Genomic DNA, 23,466 nt, shown 5'->3' on the forward strand with positions numbered 1-23,466 from the left:
GACTAGTCCCGTGATGTTGTCCAGAAGGATCTGTGTTCATCATGGAGAGCCACTGGTTCCACTGGGAGATGCAAGGGGCTCATGAGGGCGGGGTGGCTCCACTGGAACAAGACAATAGGCCTGTTTTATGAAGCTGGCAGAGTTTAACACAGCTGCGCCGGAAACTGTTCAAGTTCCCCCTTAAAAGTAAAAGAATAGGACAGTCACTAAGATATACAAACAATACAGCCAACTTCATAGGATTAGACAAAAGACTAGAAATATAGGTAAGGTTGCACAGATTTCTTCCATTTTTCTGTTTGTATGGTCAGTAATAAGCTTTCTTGCTCAAGAAGTCCTTGTAGAGGCCAAATATATGGTGTTTAGCACAATTGTTAGATAGAATTAAACAGAGTTTCTCAGATGAAAGTATAGCCAGATTATTTATTGTAAGTGTGCTTAAGTGTGTGCCATCCAGAATATCTCCTGAACTGGACTAAACAAGATACTTGATTACTTTACAGAGTCACCTCAGGCTCCTGGAAATCGTTTATATAGACAATTATTAGTTGAGGAAACAATTACAAGATACAAATACTTGGATCCCACGTTTGAAAGAGCTTCGCTGGTTCACGAATGCATGATTTTAATAAAGACCATTCACTGCAGCACTGTGACATGTCAGTGCTGTTGACAGAAGCCAACCCGAACTGTAGCATTTATTTTGAAATGTGTAACCGGAAGTCGGGGCGCTGTGTTTCCGGCTCGCTTGGTTGGTTTCTAAAACCTGCAAAGGAAAGCGAAGTGGCTGCTGAGCATCAACCCGGGGAGTGGGAGTCGGGATGTTTACTCCTTCTGGTTTTCTAGGGGAACAGAATTAGCCACGCCGCCGCCATGCCGTAGACAGCCCACCGGCCGAGACGATGAAGCCTAACGGGGTCCGCAGCACGGAGGAAGCGGGGTGGCTGTAACCGAGGGAGGGAGGATGTACTGGGCTGCTGGCTTCGCCTCTTCCCGGCCGTGTGTGGTTGAACTCGGGCGGAATCACAGCCTGCCCATCGGGCTGTGCGCCTCCGAGCAGCAGCAGTCTTTGTATGGCTATATCATCGCCTTCCCTTTACAGGACTACGGAGGCATCATGTCGGTCCTGGGCTCGGACTCCTGGTGGAAGAAGACCCTGTACATCACCGGGGGGGCCCTGCTGGCTGCTGCAGCCTACCTACTGCACGAGCTGCTCGCCATCAGGTAGGGACACCCTGCATGCGCAGCCTGTTTATTAGCAGCCATTATTCTGCTGCGGGTCTAACAGCTGATGAACAGCTGATGAACAGCTGATCAGCTGCTGATCAGGGACTGCTCGGTGTCATTAGGACGGGCTGTGGGAACACTATGAATGGATGTAGAGATGCAGCCTTAATCAGCTGCAGATCTCGCGGTGGTTGGCTGTTTCCTCCTTCCAAGGACGCGACATTAGGTGGTGGTGGGGGGGGGGCAAAAAAAAAGAAAAAGAAACGAGTCACGCGTCCGCTCCCGTGCCAGCTCCGTCGTCACCTGAGCGTGCATAAAGGAAGCGCTCCTCCGGCGCTGCAGTGACCGACCTTTAATGAACTCACACACAGCTGCTGCTGCTGCTGCTCTCAGAGACCAGAGACCAGAACAGCATCAAACATGCAGCCACGGCTCATGTGGGGCTGATCTGGTTCTGCGATGTTAAAAGTGATGAACTGGGAATTCGTGCGTGGCGGCGTCTGCATGCTGTAACCGTGGCCTGGTAGTTTGTGCTGTTACCACCCCCCCCCCCCGTCATCATCAGTATAACCTTGTATCCCGTGCAGAAACATTGCTGCTGCTGAATCACGTGCAGGCTACTGAGGCCGGACCCGCAGCCTGGCAGCATCATCCGCTCGTGCCATGTGATGTGTTGTTGGCTGTGCTGCAGTAGCCGGCTTTTATTCTCTACCAGAGAGATCCTTAATGTGTGGAGGGCTCGTAAAGTGGCTTTCAGCACCACATCTAAATGGACAGAGGCAGAAAAGAAACGATGGGATAGGATGCAGGAGACGGATCAGGTGTAGTACCATGTGGAATGGTTTCAGCACTGTGATGATGGACAGCGACCTACACAGACCACAAGAACTACCTCTCCTGTTGTAAACAGAGTGTGTTACAAGGATCAATTTGGCTACCTAAACACGACTAAACACAAGATAAACAAGACATTATTTTATTAAAATAAAAAAGGGAACCACAGAACAACCTGGAATTCAACCAGGACAGCTCAAATTAGGTCTGTACAAGTCTAGTGTTTGAGCTTTAATAAAATAAGGCCACCTGAGTCATAGTATGCTGTAAATGTGTGCATTGGTGGGTTGTTGTAGAGTGTTTAAAATAAAATCCAGAGCTCAGGGACAGTGCTCTGTGCTATAATAAACTACAGGTGTGAGCTGTTCCTCCAGCGATGATTTGTACAAGCTCAAACTTGAACAGCAGCTCCTGATTTCTGCTTGAAAGTTATGTTTGCAGTCAAACCCACAGCGCGGGCTGACCTAGAAAGCAGGTAGCAACACTGGCCGCTCTGAGACAGCGCTGCTGTTGTTACAGTTTGTATCAGCGCTCTCTTTACTGTTGTCCTGTCGCTGGTATCTACACGCAGCTGCAGACATGGCAAAGCTTGTTTTCCTCCCTATAGAACCAAGCAGCAGATTTCTACTAATAGATGTGAAACACGTTGAACCCTGTGGCTTTAACAATGGATTTTAATATCGAGTAACAGTACAAAGCAAAAAATTAAATGCAAATGATGTTGACTGATCTCATTCAAAAGGCATTTCAGTGATCTGGGAACATACTGTGTCTACTACACGTGGACTAGTGCAGACGACGCAGTTTATTTACTGCGGATGTTGTTTTCTCTGTCTGTCTGTGTAGGAAGGAGCAGGAGCTGGACTCTAAAGATGCCATCATCCTCCATCAGTTCTCCAGGCCAAAGAACGGTGTCCCCAGCCTCTCGCCCTTCTGCCTCAAAATAGAGACGTACCTGCGCATGCTGGACCTGCCCTACCAGGTGATAACACAGCGGAAGACTCTGCTTCACAGTTTAGTTTCTGCAGCTGGATCGGCTCACCTGTACTACTGAACCACAGCAATATGAATAATCCCCAATATGAAAATGTTAGAATGTTCTTTCTGTACACACATCCTAAATATTGTGAATATCCTAATATTCATCTAATTCCATCTCCAGAACTACTTTGATGGGAAGCTGTCGCCACAGGGTAAGATGCCCTGGATCGAGTACAACCACCAGCAGGCTTCGGGGTCAGAGTTCATCGTGGACTTCCTGGAGGAGAAGCTGGGCGTCAACCTCAACAAGAACCTCACCCCGCAGGAGAAAGCCGTGTCACGAGCTGTCACCAAAATGGTCGAGGAACACCTCTACTGGTAGGCGACTGTTGCGTGGGGCGTCACGGGGCCTTTAAAGAACCACGAGTCCAGTTGCTGCTTGTTTCAGTTTCTGTTGATTTAAAAGGAAATAGGACCCGAGGGTTAAGATTATGCATTTGCATATTTAAATATACACCTGTGCTCAATTTAAACCACATCAACAGCCACCCACACTGAGCCTTAGATCTGCATCTTTTTATTTAAGCTCACAGTCTGACTGTATCCTCAACCATCACTACTGTTTTATCAGGCATCCTTCAGTGTGGTGACTCACTCCAGTGCCTCTGGGTGAGACACACATTGCTGCTAGGAAATCGTTTACCACTCCTCCTATGCCCAGAGAGAGTGTTTTCCATTACCTAAAAGCTCAATCGGGACACATTCTGAAGAAAACCTTTCAATGTAAATGGGTTGTTGGGTTTTCTATATAATCCTGTATACAGTTATATTTTGTAAGGTCTGAAGACCTTAAACACTGAAATGTACCTTGAGATGACTTCTGTTGTTGTTATTTGGCTCTATACAAATGATATTGAATTGAATTGAATTACATTCAGACTATTGAAGAGTTGTTGTCCATCAGGACAGGGCATAAATCCGTATCCGGATGTAACCTGTTTAGAAAATGTTGTAATAAAAACGTGAGACTGTAAACGGAGAATCCCATGACAGTTCTCCAAAGGTCATTCATGTAACCCACATCCCTTCTCCATCTCTTTCTCCTTGTGTCACCTCCCAGCTCTCCTTCCTCTGCTCCTCCACCCTGTGCCATGTTTAGACCCACATATAGACTTATTGATTGAATAATTGATGTCAGGGAAGAGCAGTGTGGTAGCTTGTTGCTCTTTGTGTGGCCAGACACAGGCTAGATCATGCACACGCTGTTATAAATAACAGGAAGCTGAGGGGAACCGGGCTTCATGCTTTATTTGCTACTCAGTGTATGTTCAAGTTGATGGTGAATGAGATAAAATAACCTTTCAGAAGATATTGCTGTTATCAGCATCATTTTCTTTACAGTAATGTGATCTCAGTGGAGATTCAATCATTTCCTTTCTACCTGCTCTTGTGATTTTTTTATGCTTGTGGAGACAAAAGACAGTTGTATGATATGGACATCAGACAATGTAACAGGAAGTAGCGTGTGGCCACTTCCAGATGTAACGTAGGCCATATGCCTTAATTCAATTTCCACATATAGAAGAGTGACCCAGAGGCTTCCTTACAGTCATGTCACAGCAGATTTGTTGGCCACTACCAGCAGAAATAAGGCACCAGCCCTTCAAGCTTCCACACAAGCTCAGCGGGAGAAGCTCAGTCTGTCTTTGCAGCGCGGGTGGTGTGAGAAGGTTTGTGTTTGTAAGGAAGTAGCAGCTTAATCTTGTTAGTGTCTAAACGCAAAAGCTGCTCGGCTTGAAAACCATGAGAGCTCAGAGTGTACTGAATGTAGCAAATATCAGAGATGCTTTATTCTTTCTAATATATATATGATTTAATATAGTATATAAATTTGTGGTGCAGTTGTCCTGTGTTGGTTTCCTTCAGTAATTCTACAGTACTGTATAATGGTCACAATGGAGATGTAGATAAATGGGACCACAGTAAGTGGAGGTTTTTGTTTTTAATACCAAACTGTAATAGATTTTCTCTGAGGTGTCCCCTTTAACCTATTTCTGCAGGAGAAGCAGTGTCTGACTCCAAGCGTTTCTTCCTGTGCATTACACTGACACTTTGAAGGCTGAATTTATGACATTGTCTCCCGGCAGCATGTTGAGTGCAGCATAGCACACGAATGAGCAGCAAGATGGATGTGGTGGAGCACAACAGGACAGGGGCTGAACAGTAGAGCAGCATCCACTGTTTCACATGAATGCTGCTCTTCACATGTTATATATCATTTTTATTAATATGATGTACCTTGAAACGTGATCCCTTCCAGATTTGACGCAGTCAGGTAACTAACTCCACCCTTAACCTGATGTTGTCCACTATGTGTGTTCTTACAGGACAATAGCCTACTGTCAGTGGGTGGACAACCTGGAGGAAACCCAGAAACTTCTGGCGATGAGCGGCCCCCTTAGCGACACACTGAAGTGGCTGCTGAGCCACCTGAACGGCAGCATGGTACGCAGGGAGATGTACGGCCACGGGATTGGGCGCTTCTCCAAAGAGGAGGTCTACTCGCTGATGGAGAAGGACATGAGGACACTGGCCACGCTGCTGGGTATGAGGGTTTGTGTGTGTGCTTGCATTGTGCAGCCTCCAAAGCTTTGCTCTTAGAATGTATTCCATTAGAAATACTGTAAAAACTATGAGCAGTAACCTACGTGTGTAAGGGATTACAGAGTTCTGTTATATAATGTGATAAAATGCTTCCTGCATGTTTTATTTGGGATAATGAAATAACATGGATTGGTGGGAAATGGTTGAACTCTAGTAAGAAGATTTCTGTTTCTTTTAGAAAAACACAAAACCCTAACCTCCTCACTGGAACCCTGCAATCTCTGATTTACCCAGAAACTCATTGATAGTGGTGGAGAACATCTGACATCTGTTTTCATTTGTTCCATAATGCCCACAGTGTTGCTGGTCAGCACTGTCAGACTAATGTCAACTTATCAAGTATAAGTATTTAATAGATAACAGTAATTAATACACACAAAGCAAGTTATTGCAGACAAATTATTTGCTTGACTGCTTAGACAACATCAACAAAATTCATTCATGTTGTTGTTGTTGTGCTGGTTTCATCTCATGCCTGAGTAACAGGAAGAGGTCTGGACGTCAGATGGAAACAGTCAGATGCTGGAAAGACAAAGAGATTTTCATTGATCTGTTGTGCCATTTCAACGTACAAACACTTGCTGTAAAATGGAAAGTCATTCTCAGAGTGGACGCATCAGTACACTCCGCGAACATACGGCTCCTCTTTTCATGCCTGCTCTTCGGGGGCTCGAGTGCCAGAAGTGTGAATGTGAAATCTGTAGCTGGTGCCGTGAAGTGTAGCCCTCCCAGCTTCAGCATGAAATGAGTTTATTGTGAAGTGCTTTTTTTTCTGGAGGGAAGGATGAATAAATGGATTTAGTATAAATCATTTTCAAGGCAACACATTTCAACTATTCGTGCTTGACTTTGTTCATTGTAGGTCTGTGTTACATAATCACCTCTGTGAGAATGGGCTCTATTGGATACTGGACTAGAAACCAGCAGTCATGTGTCTCTTTTTTAGAAATTGGGATATTCTGAAAACTAACACTAACTGATTCTTGTGACATTTTGGTAATGAGCTGCTTTATTACTGTATTTGATCTCAAACACTTTTATAATGTTTCTTTGCCACGTTAGCTGTGTTGCTGTGATGACATCTTTTAATTTTTTATCCAGCACTCGGTTAGGACAGCCTGTCAGAGCTGTAAGGCTCTGATGTGGCTGTAGACTCTTGACTAAAAGAATAACTGCGTCTTGTTTCCACCTGGAAAAACACTGACCCCCTCTCTCCTCTGTTTTGTAGGCGATAAGAAATACTTCATGGGCTCTAAGATGTCAACTTTAGACGCTACAGTGTTCGGGCATCTAGCTCAGGCGATGTGGACCCTACCCGGAACACGACCAGAGCAACTCATCAAAGGTGAGTGAATCTCAGAAACGAGTAAAGCAGAGGATTTTAATCATTAACACAGACTCTAGATGCTGTGTCTTTCTTTAATCTTTTTTCTGTCCCGGTTTTGTTTTTGTCATATTATTATTATTAACTGTTCTGTCTGTTCCGGCCACCAGATGGCAGTGGTGTTCTACCTCGGTGCAGCTTTTGTGACACAGGCTTTGATTGTTGCTTTCACATCTTGCACAGACAGGGGAACACTTGGAAACTGTGTCTTATCTTTTCAGATGAAACAATCTTGTACTTGTAATGTCACAAATGAAGAATCTCTGTCATGGTTCTGATAATAATTATGACGAAAGAGCTCGTAGGAAAGGGAAGCTGTATCATCTTCAGTCCCTTGTTGTCTTCTCTGTCTCTCGGCATCAAACTACTCACCATGTCAGGAAGCACCTGTCACAGCTCCTGCTGCTGCTGTAGAAGCCCATACATGTGAACCTGCTGTTTCTGGTGTCTTTACAGGAGAGCTGATCAACCTTGCCATGTTCTGCGAGCGCATGCGGAGGAGGTTCTGGCCTGAGTGGTTCGTGGAGGTGGATGATCTTTACTATGACGGTGACAGTGAGAGCAGCAGCGGCGGGTCCCCTACAGGTCTGCTAGATTTTGGCCTCTTCTCCAGGACTAACACTCTGGATGACAGTGATGCCAGCAGCCAGTCAGCCGGACACACGCACACACATTCCCCAGACTCCCCAGATTCTGACCACTCACTCTTTGACTCGGACGTTGGCACGGGGTCTGACAATGACATTCAGCTTAAGGAGGACTTAATGCCAGACCTGGAGGTTTGACCTGAGAATGACCATTATTGGCTGAGCAGACTGAGACTGACAGGAGGCTGGAGCAATCAGCACCACAGGTTGCTGTGTGGATTTCCTTAAGAGACCTGGTTGAAAGAGGCTGTGCAGAAAACAGCTCTCACACCACAACTGAAGAAACTATTACAACCTCCTGTTGGGCAGACTGGGTGTTTATATGCACAACATAAAAACTGAACTTAATAAATACGCTACAGTGCTGTTTGTCTCCTCCTGTAACATCAGAGCTGTCAGTGGGGCAGGTTCTCTTTGCCTTATTTGTCTCGTCCTAAGATGCAGAGGCTGGCGGGGAAGGGTTACCCGAACGGCAACATCTCACGGAAAGTGCGGCGACAACAGAAGAGTGCTGGAGACAAGACAGGTGGCATTTCACTTGCTATGAAACGATGCAACTAATCACCACTCTGCCGTGTGTCTTAACACAACAAACACATTCGAACAGGTGGAGATTGATCATGTGGCTAAAAGGAACAGCTGCTGAGTCTGGGCTGTTAACCATCCACGTGCTGAAGAGGAAACACAGTTGACACTGAGCCCTAGAGTGATCCTCGTGTCGGGTGCTTTATGCTACTGTATGTGGGACGAATCTGTATCAAAAAAAAACAAGATGTATGTCTCCATCAGACCACCACCCACATCCACATGAAGAATAGTAGTCATGAAGAAAGACAAGCAGCTTTGTGCCTGTTTCATGAACTGGTTGTCATCCCTTTGTACCTCCATTAAGTCATTATTTGCTTGCACTTTGTTATTGGTGGCTTGAAGTTTTTGGTTCTTAATTTGAGCAAACTTTATGTCTTATTGAAGAGCTGTTGTTTCTATATGTGGCCACTAGATGGTCGACCGTATACCTCCATTCTGTAACACCAGGTTCATTCCACCCCGAGGTCTTTCTGTAGTTTTAACAGAGCAAATAGTTTCATCTTTAGTCCCTCACTTTAATATTGTGGATCCCATTCATAGGTAACCTATGTGCGAATAGGTGTGATGTGAGAGGCCATGCATACTTGAATAAAGTGTCTGAGCGCAGCAACATATCAGCCTTAGCGCTCGGACTGAGAAACGGCTGAAGATCCTCTGCAACAGTTTTCGTTTTGATATAATTAATTATCAGTGCCACTTTATTCAAATCATTTCTGTTTGAACTTATGTCAAATATATATTTTTGTTAACCTTTTTTTTTGTTTTCTTCTTTCTCTCAAGAAGAGATGCTATTTTGCACTAGTGGAAACTTCTTTTCACCTTATTTCAGTGGGAGCAGTCTGCTGTGGAGGTGCAGCATGGGCAGTATGAGTGGGGAACATAAATGTGTATATCAGCAGTGCAGCACGCCACGTGTTCTGATAATCATTGTGCTGTGAAGTCTTTGCAGAGACATTCAGAATACCAAAATGGACCAAAATGTATCAGGAAGTGTTGCACTTCTGTCTGTCATGCTAAACTGGGTGGGAGTGGAAAAACAGTGTGACTGCTATAACAAGAATGTGGTGCATATTTAGTAGAATAGAATAGATAAAGAATCAGTTCAGTCAAATGACAGAATCTATTTAGTCACTTACCTGGAGTGGTATTGAACTGTGCACACAGTCGAACTTTTCTACAGATCTGTCTCTGAGACCTCGCTCTCTCCTCCATCCCTGTACTATAGAAATGAGCGGGGCCCGCAGCTTTGAATCATGTTATGTGGTAATTCCAACATGCAACATCTCCTTCTAGTTAGTAAGCGGGCTGTTGAGATTATTACTGATCAGAAAGTTAAATGTCAGACGTGACAGCGCTGGTTCTCAGCATGTGTGTACTGTATAGATATGGAAAAAGATGTTTCTATTAAAGCTGCTGTAGTATTTATATTAACACTGAATCAAATGACTATATGTTGATATAGTCATTTGATTCAGTATGGAATGACCACCTGACAGTCCTTTTCCTTCATTCATGGTTATACCACCAGGGGTAAGTGAAAAAATAGCTTTTTGTAATTTGGATGAACAGACGCTTTAAAATGAAAGTGAGTTAATGACAGTAGGTCCTAGTTAGACCCAGTTACTGGGACTCTAGAGACAGCCTTCTTCCATCATGTTGTTCTGTGGTTTGCATCCCAACCTGTCTTGGCCTGGTTTGTGTGCTTTTTAGTCGCCTCATCCGGTCTGGGCATCGTATACAGTTGGACTGCTTTAATCAAGCCATATTAAAACTAGATGTCTTGTTATTGGAACCATGTCATAGCATTACTGCTGTGGTAATGTAAATATCGTGCGTGTGACACAGTGTATCATAGTGTATGTACTGAAGTGACTGATCAAACTACCTATGGATGTGCAGTCAGAAAAACTGGAGCGACTGGATGATTTCAATAAAGAATAGCTGTGACAATTTTAAAACCACTGCTTTATGACTTTCATTTTCATCCCTATCATGTTTTTTGGGGTTCGTACAAGACGTGCTGATGTTTAGATATTATTAAGCTGCACACTGCTTTCTAGTGAGTTATATTGTCATAGCTTTGACTGTATTTTATGAGCATGGTTGTGTTTTTTAAATCAGGCTAACAATTCGCAATCATTCGGCTGCGGAGGGTGGCTGATTAAGACTGCCAGCCACTGGAGGCGAGACAGTTGGAAAAGAGGAGAGAGGAGCAGGAACTGGAAGAGGAAACATTACAAAAGGAGAGGAGGAAAGGAGAGAGTTGATCGGGAAGTAACCAGGAGCGAGGTGAAAATTAGAGATGAGCAGAATAGAGGAGGAGCAGGTGGTGTGGAGGAGAAAAGAGGTGAAGAGGCCAGGACTTAGGAGTGAGGAGATAGAGGGAAGCCACTGGGGAGGAGGAGAGAGGAAAAGAGCATCAGGAGTTTTTGGAGGGGAGACGCTTAACAGGAGGGGAGAAGAAGAAGATGAATGCTGCGTAGGGGAAGATGGAGGGAAGTTGGTGGGGAGGAGAAAACACAGACAAGAAAATAATAGTAGGAATAAGAAGAGAGGGGAGAAGAGCAGAGGAGAGGAGGCGGCTGGGCTGGGCTGGGGGCCCGGGGAGAAGAAGCTAGGGCCACGGATCAGGAACCAAGCTCCCAGGGGATGGAGCAGGTGCAGGCTGCGAGCGAGGCCTTTGGGCCTGAAGGGGCTGCCAGAGCTTAAAACAATCTGCACTGCTCCTTTTTTAATTTGGCTCTCTCAACAGCCCACCCTCCACACTGACTGTCTCTCCTCTCCCTCTCCCTCGCCTTCTCCATGCTTAACAGATCAGCGATCCACAAAGAGGGGTAAACACACACAGAGCAAAATTAAAATCGGAACTCCCCTGGCACGGCAAAACAAATTAGAGCAAACAAATTACAGAGAGTCAACACACAAACAGTGGAGCATCTGTGGCTCTCTGGACTACTGGAGCCGGTGGCTACCTCCCACACCACCACCACCACCGCATCCACCACCTATAGTACACCTTCACTATAAACTCTGTGTCAATCGTACACACTCGAACATATTGTCTTGGGCTCAATGTTTCGGTTTAACGTTGTACGTTAATGTTCTTAATGTTTAATACAACAAACTCACCCTACATGTTGTCCTCTGTTGTTGTTATTCTTTTGGTACAGTTAAAGGGAATGTCTCTGAAGCGTGTGTACCACATTTCTGAACCAAGCATTAAGCCGTGCTTTGTTTTGTTCCCATGTATATCAGGATCACCACATGTTATGTAGTGCTACGTTGAGACATTTACAGAACAGCTGCACTAACGCTGCGTAACTCCTCTGCTGCATGTTTGTGAAGCAGACGATTTTGCACCGGAGTTAAGTTTGGAAGTCTGCTTTTGCTTTATTTGCTGTGTGTTTTGTCTTTTTTTCGCAGGCTGAATCTCCTTCACTTCTAGTAGTTTACGGCAGTTCTGTAAAACTTTTCCTGAAGGTAAAGTCTGATACTGAAGATGCAGTCATGGCGACACATTTCTGGCTTTGAAATGCGATCAGCTCTCAGTTTTTACTTATTGAACACAGTGACTGTCATTATCTTATATTAAACTTATAGGCTATATTTTCCCTAACCATTCTCTCGCCAATTTAAAAAGGTATTATTTTGGAGATGCAAAAACTCATGCACTTGCTGTTAAAGCCTCCTGGGACCCACATTGATGTTTCTTCATTCTCTGGTGTGAATGATAAAACTTTAATTGAAATGAATTAAGCTTAACAGTAAAATCTCATTAGAAAAGAAATTCTTCCCACTTTGTGAAAGACCTGACAAAAAGACATGATCTTAGGTTGAGTAAGAATCAAATTGGAGTTTTGTATCTCACGTGTGTTTCATCTGTTTCTGTGTTTGTATGTGTACATTTCTGTGTGTGTGTGAGCTCAGTTGGTCTTGGCCGACCCTCTCTCTCGGCCCTGTGGCCCCTCTGGCCCTCTGGCAGTGGCTGTGGCCTGTCCATCTGCCTCCTACTGTCTGGGTCTGGTGGGACAGGGTCCATGGAAGACCCCCCGCACCCCTCTAAAACCTCCTCCCATTGCACACCCTCACCAGCCCCCAGGCCAGCTGCTCAGGCCCCAGAATCTGCACAGTGCTGCCAGGTGGGCCCCAGGACACACAGTTGGACCCCTTCACATCCACACATGTACACACAGGAGCACACAAATACACACACACACACACACACTCTCACAATACGTATACACATATGCTCAGTAAGCCTCTTTACAAATGGAAGCCCTGAAACGCACATGCTTACACGGGTGGCCCACGTGAAAAAACTTCCTGTCTCATACATGCACACACACATCGTGCATGCGTGCCAACCCTTTAACGCACAGCCTTCGCAGGCTCAGCTGCTTCCCACAGCTCTCCATAATGGTCTGGGTTCACAGGGGTGGGACACCAACAGGTGGCGCTGTTTTCTTTACTAATTACAGCTTTATTTATTCATTGGCATGTGGAAGCTTCCAGATGACTTTGGCTGGCCTGTTCATTCACAGGATAAAAGCTGGTGTGCTTGTGGGTGTCATGTGTGTGTTTTCCAGGATTCCTTTTTTCTTTCCGGTGGAACACAAGCTATCACCTGCTTTTTAGTCTTTTCATGTTTTAACATTTTTTGTAGTGTTACAGTCATATAGGTAAATGTAAGTGTTCTACTAGTCAGAATACGGGGTTCCACAGCGATGCATTCATGGTCCACTTCTGTTGCATATATATATATATATATATTCAAGGTTCATGGGTTTACAGTACAAGAGACTCCTTCCACCTACAAGTAGTAGCAGTTGTATTATAAAATATTCTTTCATGGATATCATTCACTTTCTCCGATTCCTGTCAGTTCTGAAACTGTCTAACATTGAAAACTTTTCCTTGTTTTCATTCACTTTTCAAGCTCCTTGGGGAGAGAGCGAGTCAGTGAGTCTCCTGACACCGCCACGTACCAGACCCTATCATAGCTCCCCTTCTTTCAACCCATTATCTGTCTCCCCACCGCTGCTCTTCCACATTCTCCCCTTTGCCTCCTCTCGTTTTCCTCTGGATGTTATCTCCAGCCGCTTATACCCTAATACCCCGATTGTTGTGCTCTAAAAACAATAATTAGCAATCCCAAACGAGACGGAGGGGTGAATTTAACAGCTTTCCTCTGATGTGGCTTTCCCCCCTTCTTTTCTCTTTATCTCCCCTGCTTTTTTTTTTTTTCAGCGCAAAGAGAGGTGGAGGGGGGGGGGGGGGGGGGGGGGGGTGCAGGGGTGTTGGCAAAGCCTCTTTAAACTCTCTGGTATTATGGAGGATTATTTTGTGCCGAGATCCTGGCTTGTGAGTCTGTCCCCCCACCCCACCCCCATCCTTTTCTCTTCCTGGTTGTGGCAGACACGCTAGGTAAACAGTTTGTGTCACACTTGATTGCGTTTTAGAAATTAAAAAACAGGAATGACAATGGGCTAGGGCTGGGGATGAGGACTGGGGGGACACTGACACCATAAGACCCTGGCTCTTTTGGGACCCCTGGTAAACCATGCGACAGAGCTGCCCTCGCAGCCATAACAATACAAGACCTCGTCCTTCAGAGAACGCTCCTCACTCCCGGTCTCTGAGTCTATCTGCACTGGGCCATCTGCTCCTCTACTCTCTCTTCTTCCTCCTCCTCCTCCTCCTCCATAACTCCTTTTGAAAAGATGGTGTGTTTGAATCTGGCTCAATTATTCAAGTGTTTACAAGCACAAACACTCTGCCAGGTTGGAGGGGTGTACATGTGTGTGTCGGTTTTCAAGACATACCCCCCTTGTGATTCACATCCAGTCTGGGTATAAACACATACAGAGTGTAACATCTGTCAGTGTAAAAGTTAGAACACAGCGAGCCATTTACAGTATACACAGACTCCAACTCAACTGAGGAAAATGTTGCTAAAAAGCTTCTCAGCAAAATTGAATCTGCCTGTGTTGAAATGTAGAGAGTGATGTGAAAACAGCTGGGGGGGGGGGATGTATGACTGAAATACATATTTCTGTGTTCAAAGTGAATCCAGTGCAGTTGGAATCCAGACCCATAGAGGGCAGTGTGATACTGCAAACAAAAACTCCCACTGTGCATCATGTTTTCCCTGTCAACGTAAAGTAAAAGTGTACAGTACTGAAGACGTGTTCAGTGTTGTTTGATGCTAATAAGAACCAATCATATGTAGTGTGCATACACCGAATAACTGTAAACTCAAGCTTGTGATTTTATAGGAAAGGTGAGAACACTGATTGACTACACAGACATTAATGGAAGTAAAGTTTTCTATGTCTTAACTTTTTAAAAAATATGGGAGACATAGAGATGTTTATTACCACTGATATTCTACACACTATAGACTAGAACCAGGTTGAAGAGTCAACTTAACCTGAAACGAAGCTAAAATTAAAGCTAAAACTAGAAAACCTTAAACTTTTAAAACTTTTAAACTAAAATTTTAATGAATACTGAAGCAAAATGTACCTTCATACTAACTCTACAGCTAAATCAGTTCAGTCATGTCTGAATGTGCACCTTAGGTGATTCTCAAACTCCATCAGAAACACGCACACATGCCTGAAACTACACTTGATGTTAAAACTAAATCAAACATTAAATTGCAAGATTTGCAAAAGTTCAAATGAAGCTTCAAGCAGAAAGCAAAAACCTAATCACCTGAAATACTGTGAAAAGTGAGAGTAAATGACTGTCACACAGAAGGATTCGCAAACAAGCAGCCGCCTGACACTGAAATGCTGCGGAAAGCAGAAGTGTCAGGGTGGAGGAGAGGTGATCACCTTCGCTGACACATCCATATAACACTGAGGAAGACTTTTCCTAAAGTTCAGTCTGACAGAAGATTCATTATTTCAGTTGCCTTACCTGGATAGAGTTTAAACTGCCACGGCCCACATGAAAAACACATGTTCGTGTTATAAACATCAAGTTCTTTGTGTTATTTTCACATTACTGACGTAGTAACTGTGTAATCTGCCTTTCAGAGTTCATCCACACTCCACAAAGGACACTGACAGTATCAGACACAGAGACTTTTAGACACACTTCATCTCCTTGGTCTTTCCTTGGTGTAGACATACAGAGGCCAACTTAAAGCCAAATGCTGGCTTAGACCTATTCCTCACCCTGGGCCTCTTGCCTCTGTTTGTTTTCTCCCTGTATAATGTACAAACATGTTAAATTCACACTTTGCTAACTCAGATCTGCAGTTTGGGAATCGTGCTGCACATTTATGTGTTACTGTTTACACCTGACAATTTAGCAGGAGTAAACCTGACTCCCAAACTGTCAGACATGGCTCTTCTATCAAGGGACCAACCTGCACCGGCCTGCCTTGCAGCTCGCGGGCCTCGCCTAATACATAATATGTTGTTATACTGTCACTGCAAGGAGCACAGCCAACCCCACAGAGACGCCACAGAAATTCATTAATCTAATTAAATATGTCGTATTGCCCAAATGAGACGCTGGTATGGCTTTGCTGCAGGATAAGTGCAAAGTAAGGCTGGGTCCCACAAGAGTAGCATACAGCTGACGTGCGCTAACGCTATTGCGCTTCATTACACTCTTAATTACCTATTGTTTCTAACTAGTTGGTGGCGTTTTAATGAGAATCTACAGGCAGTTAAATGTAATCTAAATTTTCTAATCTACTGGTCCATTACCAAGGAGTCAAAATGTTATTGGTTTTGTGAGTAATCAGACTTTTAAATGGTGCTGATATCACTCCCGGAGGGTAAGGAGTGGGTTTCAACTGTGTAATTGAATTCCGTTCTTTTTTTTTTCTTCTGCTTCTTCCTCTTCTTGTCAGGGAGCTGAGAGGAAGATTTTTTCTGCTGTGGCTGGCCGCTCGGGTCGAGAGGCACGTTTTCGGTTCTGGTCGGATCACGGGGTTTTTCCTCATGTGGGTCAACATGGCGACCCCTTCAAGAAAAATGTCTGTGTGTAGTGTTTCTGTGGACTGTGAGCATGCGTGTGCATGCATTTTGTCTGTGTGTGTGTGTGTGTGTGTGTGTGTGTGTGTTTGTGCCCCAGTCATTCTCAGTGCTCTGCTGTGCTGTCACCTGCAGCCAGATAAGCCAAAGGATTTATCACCTAGTGAATTGCCTTTGAGTGGTGGATAAAATGGCTCCAATACATTCTCATATGAAAACGCTGTGAGGTTAATGAGAGCCAAATTCACAGAGGGCTAAATCTATTAGGTTTTCATGGATGGAATCAATCAACATGCACCACACCGGCTGATTTGTCATGTTGAAGCATTGCCCGTTTGAATTCCAAAACACAATCCTCCTTACGGAATGATTCACTTTGATTTTGATTGCCTCTTCATCAAGAAGATGACAGCTATGAACTAATTTTCTTTTCTATCATGTTACACACTTATTAGCTCCGGCTGTCCTTGGCACATGATTGATTCTCTCCTTTTATAGAGCCACAGTTGGCGTTTCCCCAGGACTGTTCAAACAATCACAATGTTCCTGTATTCTTTTTGAATCAAATTATTTAGTTTTCATCATTTTCATTTGCATAACGGATTAGCCTTTGACTAATTAAATTCTTGTGGAGAACTGCTTGAAATTGCTGGTGGAGTTGCTTACTGTGCTCATTTACCTTTACATCTCCAGTGGTCCAATGTTTGATACGGTCTAACTAAAGGAATAGTTTGGCATGTTTGGGCATTCATTTATTCTGGGTTGATGAGCGTTAGATGAAGAGAGTGATACCACTCTAATGTCTGTGTGGTGCCAAGCTACAGTCAGCAGCCAATTAGCTTAGCTTAGCATAAATACTAGAAACAAGGGGAAACAGTGCCTCTGCCCAAAGGACCAGTATCCATACAAAAGTGGTTCTTCAGCCAGGCACTGGCACCTGTATCCTGGATTCTCTCTTGGTTGCCTAGCAACGTTATGGCGATGACAAATCTGCAGGAACATGTAGTTTTTAGCTGTTTTGTATGAGTAAAATAAGTAAGATATAATGTGTTAATTAGTGACTTCTGGAAGCATCGCTGTGATGATTTTTATTACCCTCAGACAGAGTGAGAGTGACTGTTTCCCATCTTTATGTTATACTATGCACCAGCATCACATTTAAAATATAGAATGATCTCAATCTTTTATTGTAGCTTTCAGTAAGAACACAAATAAGAATCGCTTATGCTTGCTGGTTTATTCCTTAACGCAATAATGAAAGCCTAAACGAGAAATTCAGAATTTAGTATTTGGCTAAAACCTCCTGTGTGGATGCCTGTACTGACGAGTACTTTTTGTGTCTGGTGAGTCAGGGTGTTCATTATTGTTTAGTGCGCTCCACTCTCAGGGAGTTGATGAAGGACTTCCAACAGCTCGAGTCTCGACTGGATTTTCATATCTTTCTTCAGTAGCTCTTTTCAGATGGCACCACGTACAGTACGGTAAAGCTGGCATCACTTTATTCTCTGTGTGAGGACGGTGTGATGCTCCATGAAAGAAAATGTCTAATCATTGCAGAGGAAATAAAAAACAGAAGGACGCATTTGTCTTGGGTACCTCATACCTTTCTCTCAGTGCAGTGATGGATGACAACCTTGGTGTTGAGTGTGTGTGTTTGTCTATCGCAGCGGTGCAAAGTGACCAGGGACAGTCGCCAACAGAAAAAGGCCCTGTCCCCCAACTAATGAGCAGCATTATTCAAATGGAGTCTTTGTTGTCAGTGCACTGTGCTGTGGTCCACATACTGCTGTCACAGGCAGCATCGCCTGATGCACCACTTCCTCATTTTGATGCACACATCAGTTTATCTCCTATTCAAGAGCATGTGGGCAAATAAGGCACCTTGAAACTGTTGCTAGTTCACATTTCATTTGCTTTACCTTATGCATGTCCACCTGCTGGAGGTGATCTTATGGTGATCATTTGGTTCATTTATTGTAAAAACAATAATGGGAAGGATTTTGTTGGAATGAGAATGACACTGTATCTTTAGAGGATTCAGATGAGAGCTGTTTCCGAGGAGGATTACCCTCTGTGCTGCGAATACATGGTGTCAGCACAGGATCAAACAGCAGGTGGGCACTGAGCAAAAGGCACAAAAAAAGACAGCAAACATGAAATGTCAACAAATAGAGGAATATCACCCAGTTTGTCTATCACACTGTGGTGTCTCATGAAAAAAAATGACGAGAGGAGCTTTCAAGGCCTGTGCCAGCTGACAGGAGGAGCAGCAGCGAATAAAGGAGGAGAAAAAAAAAAAGAGATGGGAGTCGAAAGAGAAAAATCGGCCTTTCTACAAAGAAGGACGGGGGAGAAAAAAGGAGGCAGGGTGTTGGAGGAAGCTCCTCCGACCGAGCCCATCTCCAGCTGTCACAAATCATTTCTGCTCGGGAAGTGAGGGGAGGCGAAATGTCAAAATATTTGAATAAATTCCACAGAAGCCTGTTGAGAGTGGGGCGGTGCGGTGAGAGGGGTATTGTTGGTGCCAATGGGGTGGAGAGGGGATGAGAGGGTTGGGGAATATAAAGGGGATGGGGGTGGGGGGGGGGGGGGGGGGGGGGGGGGGCGGTGGCGCGGCAGAGGGGGTTTGCATGTGAAATAGCCTTCACAGATCTCGGGAGGAACACACGCTAAATGGAAATCAAAGGTTTGGCCGCTGCAGTGATAGTTGGGCTCATTTTAAACATTTCTCCTCCCTCGGCTTAGTTTGCTGATAATAACACTGACAACACACAACAATGCAGATACACTTTGCACCCTCACTGCTCCTGTCTGGGCTACTCTGCCGAATTCATCACAGCTAGAGTTACTTCACCAGAGGCTCGTATTCAGCAAACGTCCATTTCTTGTATCAATGTTGAGTTTGCTATGAAAATGTGTTAATTTAAAAGACCAAAGACTTTCAAAACCATTTGATAATTGTATTAGTGCAGCTGAAAAAGTTTCACATAACACATATGAATTTATCTGCATCTACACGTGGTTAGGATGGTTTTATTTACAGGTTGTGACTCTTTTTGTGGTGACTTTCATAATTTAATAATTAAAACCTTATTAAATGAAAATATAAACAAGGGACTGCAACAAAGAAAGCCATTCTGACAGCTTTACTTGTCCACAGTTCTCTGCTCCTCCTCTGCAGCGCTCACTGTAAACATCTGTGCTGATGTGTCACATGCTCTAGATCTGAATCTACTGTATGCTATGGCAAACAAATAATTTACAATAGCTGTTGCTTCAGAACATTTCAGTGCATCGCCATATCATTCATGGGGACAATTGACTGCTTTTACTTATGATGTGTAGCTTATTTGTGAGTGGTAGTAGAGGTAGAGGTTTTGTTTGTTGTGTAGCTTTAGAGGGTGCGGCCTATGAAAAAATAACCGTAATGATGTAATCTTGGTTATCTCACCTTAGGTTTGAAAACTACCCAAGAAAGAAAAAGCTACCAAGGAGAAACATAACCTTCCAAATGTGGGGATGGTGCTTGAAAGACATGAGCGTGTATTAATAATGGGTGGTTTTACAAAGCTAAAGTAACCCTTTCATGTGTGTCCACAAAATAAATGTCGAACTCACTCAATTCACTAAAAATAGTAATAATATTAAAAAAGTTTACCAGGCTCTTTTAGCCCAAACATGAACTTCTTATGCATTCTCTCATTAACTATTTGACACAATATTCTGAAACGAACAGCTGTTACATTAACACACCAGAAGGTCACATGCTACTAATGTGATCGGCTGTTTACGGCCACTGACAGCAGACTCATCGCCCAAAAAATATCATTGACGCACACACATCTGCACAGTGTTTGAAGAAAAGAACGGCCATCCAGTGACTGTGGCCCTGCGAGCGTGGTTACTCCTGCAAGGTTGTGACATTTTTACTAGCAGTCATATACGTTTATATTGAGTGTTTGCAGTGCTGTGCTTTTATACCCCGCAGGTCTGAACCCAAGCCAACATCATCATGAGCTAATGTTTGGTTTTGCTTAATTTCCCTCTGCCCTCCTATTAATATTTATTACGCAAGGTGAAGAGTGAATTAAGGACAGGTTCTGGTGATAAAGGTCTGATGGTGCTTGTTTGTTCAAAGTCTCTGAATGCATGTTCTCTATCAGCCTGTGTGCATCTACTCTCTTTGTTCAGATGCTCCATGGGGTGCATTAGAAGTCGTAGGGTCAGTGTCTCCTCTGTTTGCCTCTGAACTCACTAACACTGTATTTAATTAGGCCTCTAATCAGCCACTAAACACACAATAAAATTAGACAATCTGTGTCTGTTTACCTCCCTCTCAACCCCCTAACACACATACACACACTCTGCATATTTGCATGTATAGTCGGTGAAAAAAAGTCATTTATCAGGAAGAAAGATCAAGGTCATGACTCCTCTTCACACCCGATTCCCTGAAACCAATTAAACTGTCGGTCGGTGAAGTTCAGTTGGAGGACGCGGACTGGAAAACAATAGATGACAGCTTCTCTCGGCTATCTCTGGCTGGGTTTTCTTGCAGCAGTAATTATATTTGCAGATTCTGTCATTAAGACTAAAATGCTGGAGAAGTTTTGCAATCAGTCTGAAATATTCGCGTTGTGTTCAGTGGCGTTATCGACTTTTGAAAACAGAATATCAGATGTCAAAGACTTGCGATTGGAGGTCAGACCTGTGTGAAGACTCAGATGATGAGTAAATGTAGGATGTAATGTCAAATTAGTCAGTGGGCTTTTAATGGAAGTTGGTAGAGTAACCCTTCACTTTTTTCCTACCTTCAGTTGCCAGTTTCTTATTAATGAGAATATGAAGAAAATAACCAAAAACCAAATAAATGTTTTCTACACCTGTACGTACACCTACATGTGTAGGTGGGGAGAGGAGGCAATCAACTTTTACTGAGAATACATAATGAAAAAATAAAATACAACACCACAAGTCCTACATAATTAATAACTCAATAAAACAGTCCCACACAGCAGCCATTAGATTTACTAACACATGATTTGCTAAGTAACCATATGTTTTTATTGTGCATTTATTGTGCGTCATACACATTCAAATATTTTAACTAAAGGAACAGGACTTAAAGATCCAGATCACAAGATTACAGATCCATTAATAAATGCTTTAAAAGATGATTTTATTTGCTTGTTTTGTTCATAAACCTTATTTTGAATTGTTGTTTATATAGGTCTACATCTACCGTTCATACATACTGAATAAGTGCTTTATTTTTTCTCTAGGATTACTTATTTTTCAACCTACTCTCTCAAGTTGAATTGACTTTACTGAGTTAGTTTTACATTACCTATGTTAATTTTCAAGGCAGCCAGGGACGTTAAAACTTAAAAGATGATGGCATGAGAGGATGGTTCGTCAACAATCATCAGTTTAAATTTGTCTAGTTCACATTTCTATTAGCCTCTGTACTTTATATTTATTATCTAATGCTACGATCTTTACACTGTTTAATTACATAAATAGTGAGCATGGTAATGCTGCATCATCAGTACAGTTTACCAACACTAGTATTTAGTCAAAAGCTGCGGGCTTGTTAGGAAGAATATTTCAGTATAGTGCTTTTTTAATAGACTTTGTCCTTACAAAGAAGTTAAACATACTGTATATATACATTAATATCTAAAATAAACTCATACCTTGCTTACTAATGATTTTGGTTTTAAATTCCTCACATGTCCTGAGTGATTGTAAAACATTGTCTGAAAACAGTTGCACTGTACCTCCCACTCGATGTTGTCAATCACGTGTGTCCCTTTATGTGAAAGAGAAAATGTCTCAACACTTGGACATTATCTTTACAAAGGTACTGACCACAGACACTCCCCCACCTCAACTTTATAGCACCATTTATGGAACATTTCTACAGTTCAGTGTAGGCTCAGTCCCACAGTGCACAAACTAGGACAATCCAATATGATGCACTGCTGCATAGCTTGTATTTTTTTATTTACTGGGAAGTGCATTAAAATAGGAGGCTCGCCACAGTGCAAGGCTTCTTATCACTAACTCAGTCTAAACCAAGATGGGCAGGCATGTCTGGATATTCTCAGAGCCTCATGAGACATTTCCCCATGTGGTCTGACTGCGCTGCATCTGGAAGGAAAGCACGCGTTCACTGTTCAATACAAGCAATAACCAGCTTCTCTGCCTCTATGTAAAAGGGAAAGAGAGCAACAGACTCGTTATTTAACTGGCTTTTGACAGCTGGGGCAAAGCAGAGGGACAGAAAGTGTGTGAGTGCACGGACCTGTGTGTGTGTGTGTGTGTGTAACAGAGAGAAAGAGTGCCTACGTCCGTGTGTGTGTGTGTGCATACTCATGTATCTGCGCGTGCACTTCTGTGCGTGTCCATCCCCATTTGCATTTGTGTGTGCTCGGCCATGTGCATATGTATGTGTGGCACAGTGGACCAGAACAGAGCTCTGACAGTAGCAGGACTGCTGCTCGCTGATGCCTGCCTGGAGGAGCTGACAGCGGCCCGGCCTGTCAATCACCGAGCATGCCCACTAGCTCCCCATTCCCATCATTCCATCTTGTTAACTCCAAATCTGGATGGGTGCTGTTTATAAACTCTGTGTGAGTGTGTGTCTTTGCGCGCGCTCGTGTGTATGTGTGTGTGTCCTTTTCTCTGATGTGTTACAGTCTTAGCTGCGTGGGTCATTTCAGACAGAGATCAGTCAAGACAAAGTGATGAAGAACTGGTACAGGCATTGCTAAGAAACATGCCATGCTGTGAGGGTAATTTATTTTTGTGGAAACATGTCCACATAGTGGATATGATGCACTGATGTCTAAGTAAAACGGATCATTCAACATATTCAAGAACTATTAAATATTACAATCAAAGCACCTTGCAAGTCAAAGACATGTCCCCTATCAAGAAAGAGACCAATTTAGTCACACTGGGTGTATTTTTATCTCGAAAGTGGTCCACGCTCTCCAAGCATTGTTGCCATTGGGAAAAACAAAGCAAGAGCTCTTGTAGTCAAAGGTAATTATCTCCTCTTGTCACCCACAATGGATGCCTGCTAATGAGAGCTGGGCTCGTGATTGGTTGCCCGGGGCTCTGTGGAGACACTCGGTTCTTT

At 43.6% G+C, this 23,466-nt stretch overlaps 1 protein-coding gene across 1 annotated transcript; it reads left to right on the forward strand.

Annotated features, from left to right (window-relative positions):
• The first annotated feature begins 783 nt into the window (after window positions 1-783).
• Window positions 784-9,481, forward strand: faxcb (failed axon connections homolog, metaxin like GST domain containing b). The gene is made up of 6 exons (XM_026372372.1): window positions 784-1,224; window positions 2,908-3,043; window positions 3,224-3,420; window positions 5,430-5,647; window positions 6,935-7,051; window positions 7,547-9,481. The coding sequence occupies exons 1-6, from the start codon at window positions 965-967 to the stop codon at window positions 7,873-7,875; spliced, it is 1,257 nt and encodes a 418-aa protein (XP_026228157.1). The 5' UTR covers window positions 784-964; the 3' UTR covers window positions 7,876-9,481.
• Window positions 9,482-23,466: the final 13,985 nt, after the last annotated feature.

This window comes from Anabas testudineus, chromosome 16, assembly GCF_900324465.2.
Source record: "Anabas testudineus chromosome 16, fAnaTes1.2, whole genome shotgun sequence".
NCBI classification, from domain to species: domain Eukaryota; kingdom Metazoa; phylum Chordata; class Actinopteri; order Anabantiformes; family Anabantidae; genus Anabas; species Anabas testudineus.

Coding starts and splice junctions, on each gene's coding strand:
- faxcb (XM_026372372.1), top strand. CDS start 965: ATGTACTGGGCTGCTGGCTTCGCCTCTTCCCGGCCGTGTGTGGTTGAA. Junction 3,044..3,223: donor TGCTGGACCTGCCCTACCAG/GTGATAACACAG, acceptor TTCCATCTCCAG/AACTACTTTGATGGGAAGCT. Junction 3,421..5,429: donor GTCGAGGAACACCTCTACTG/GTAGGCGACTGT, acceptor GTGTTCTTACAG/GACAATAGCCTACTGTCAGT.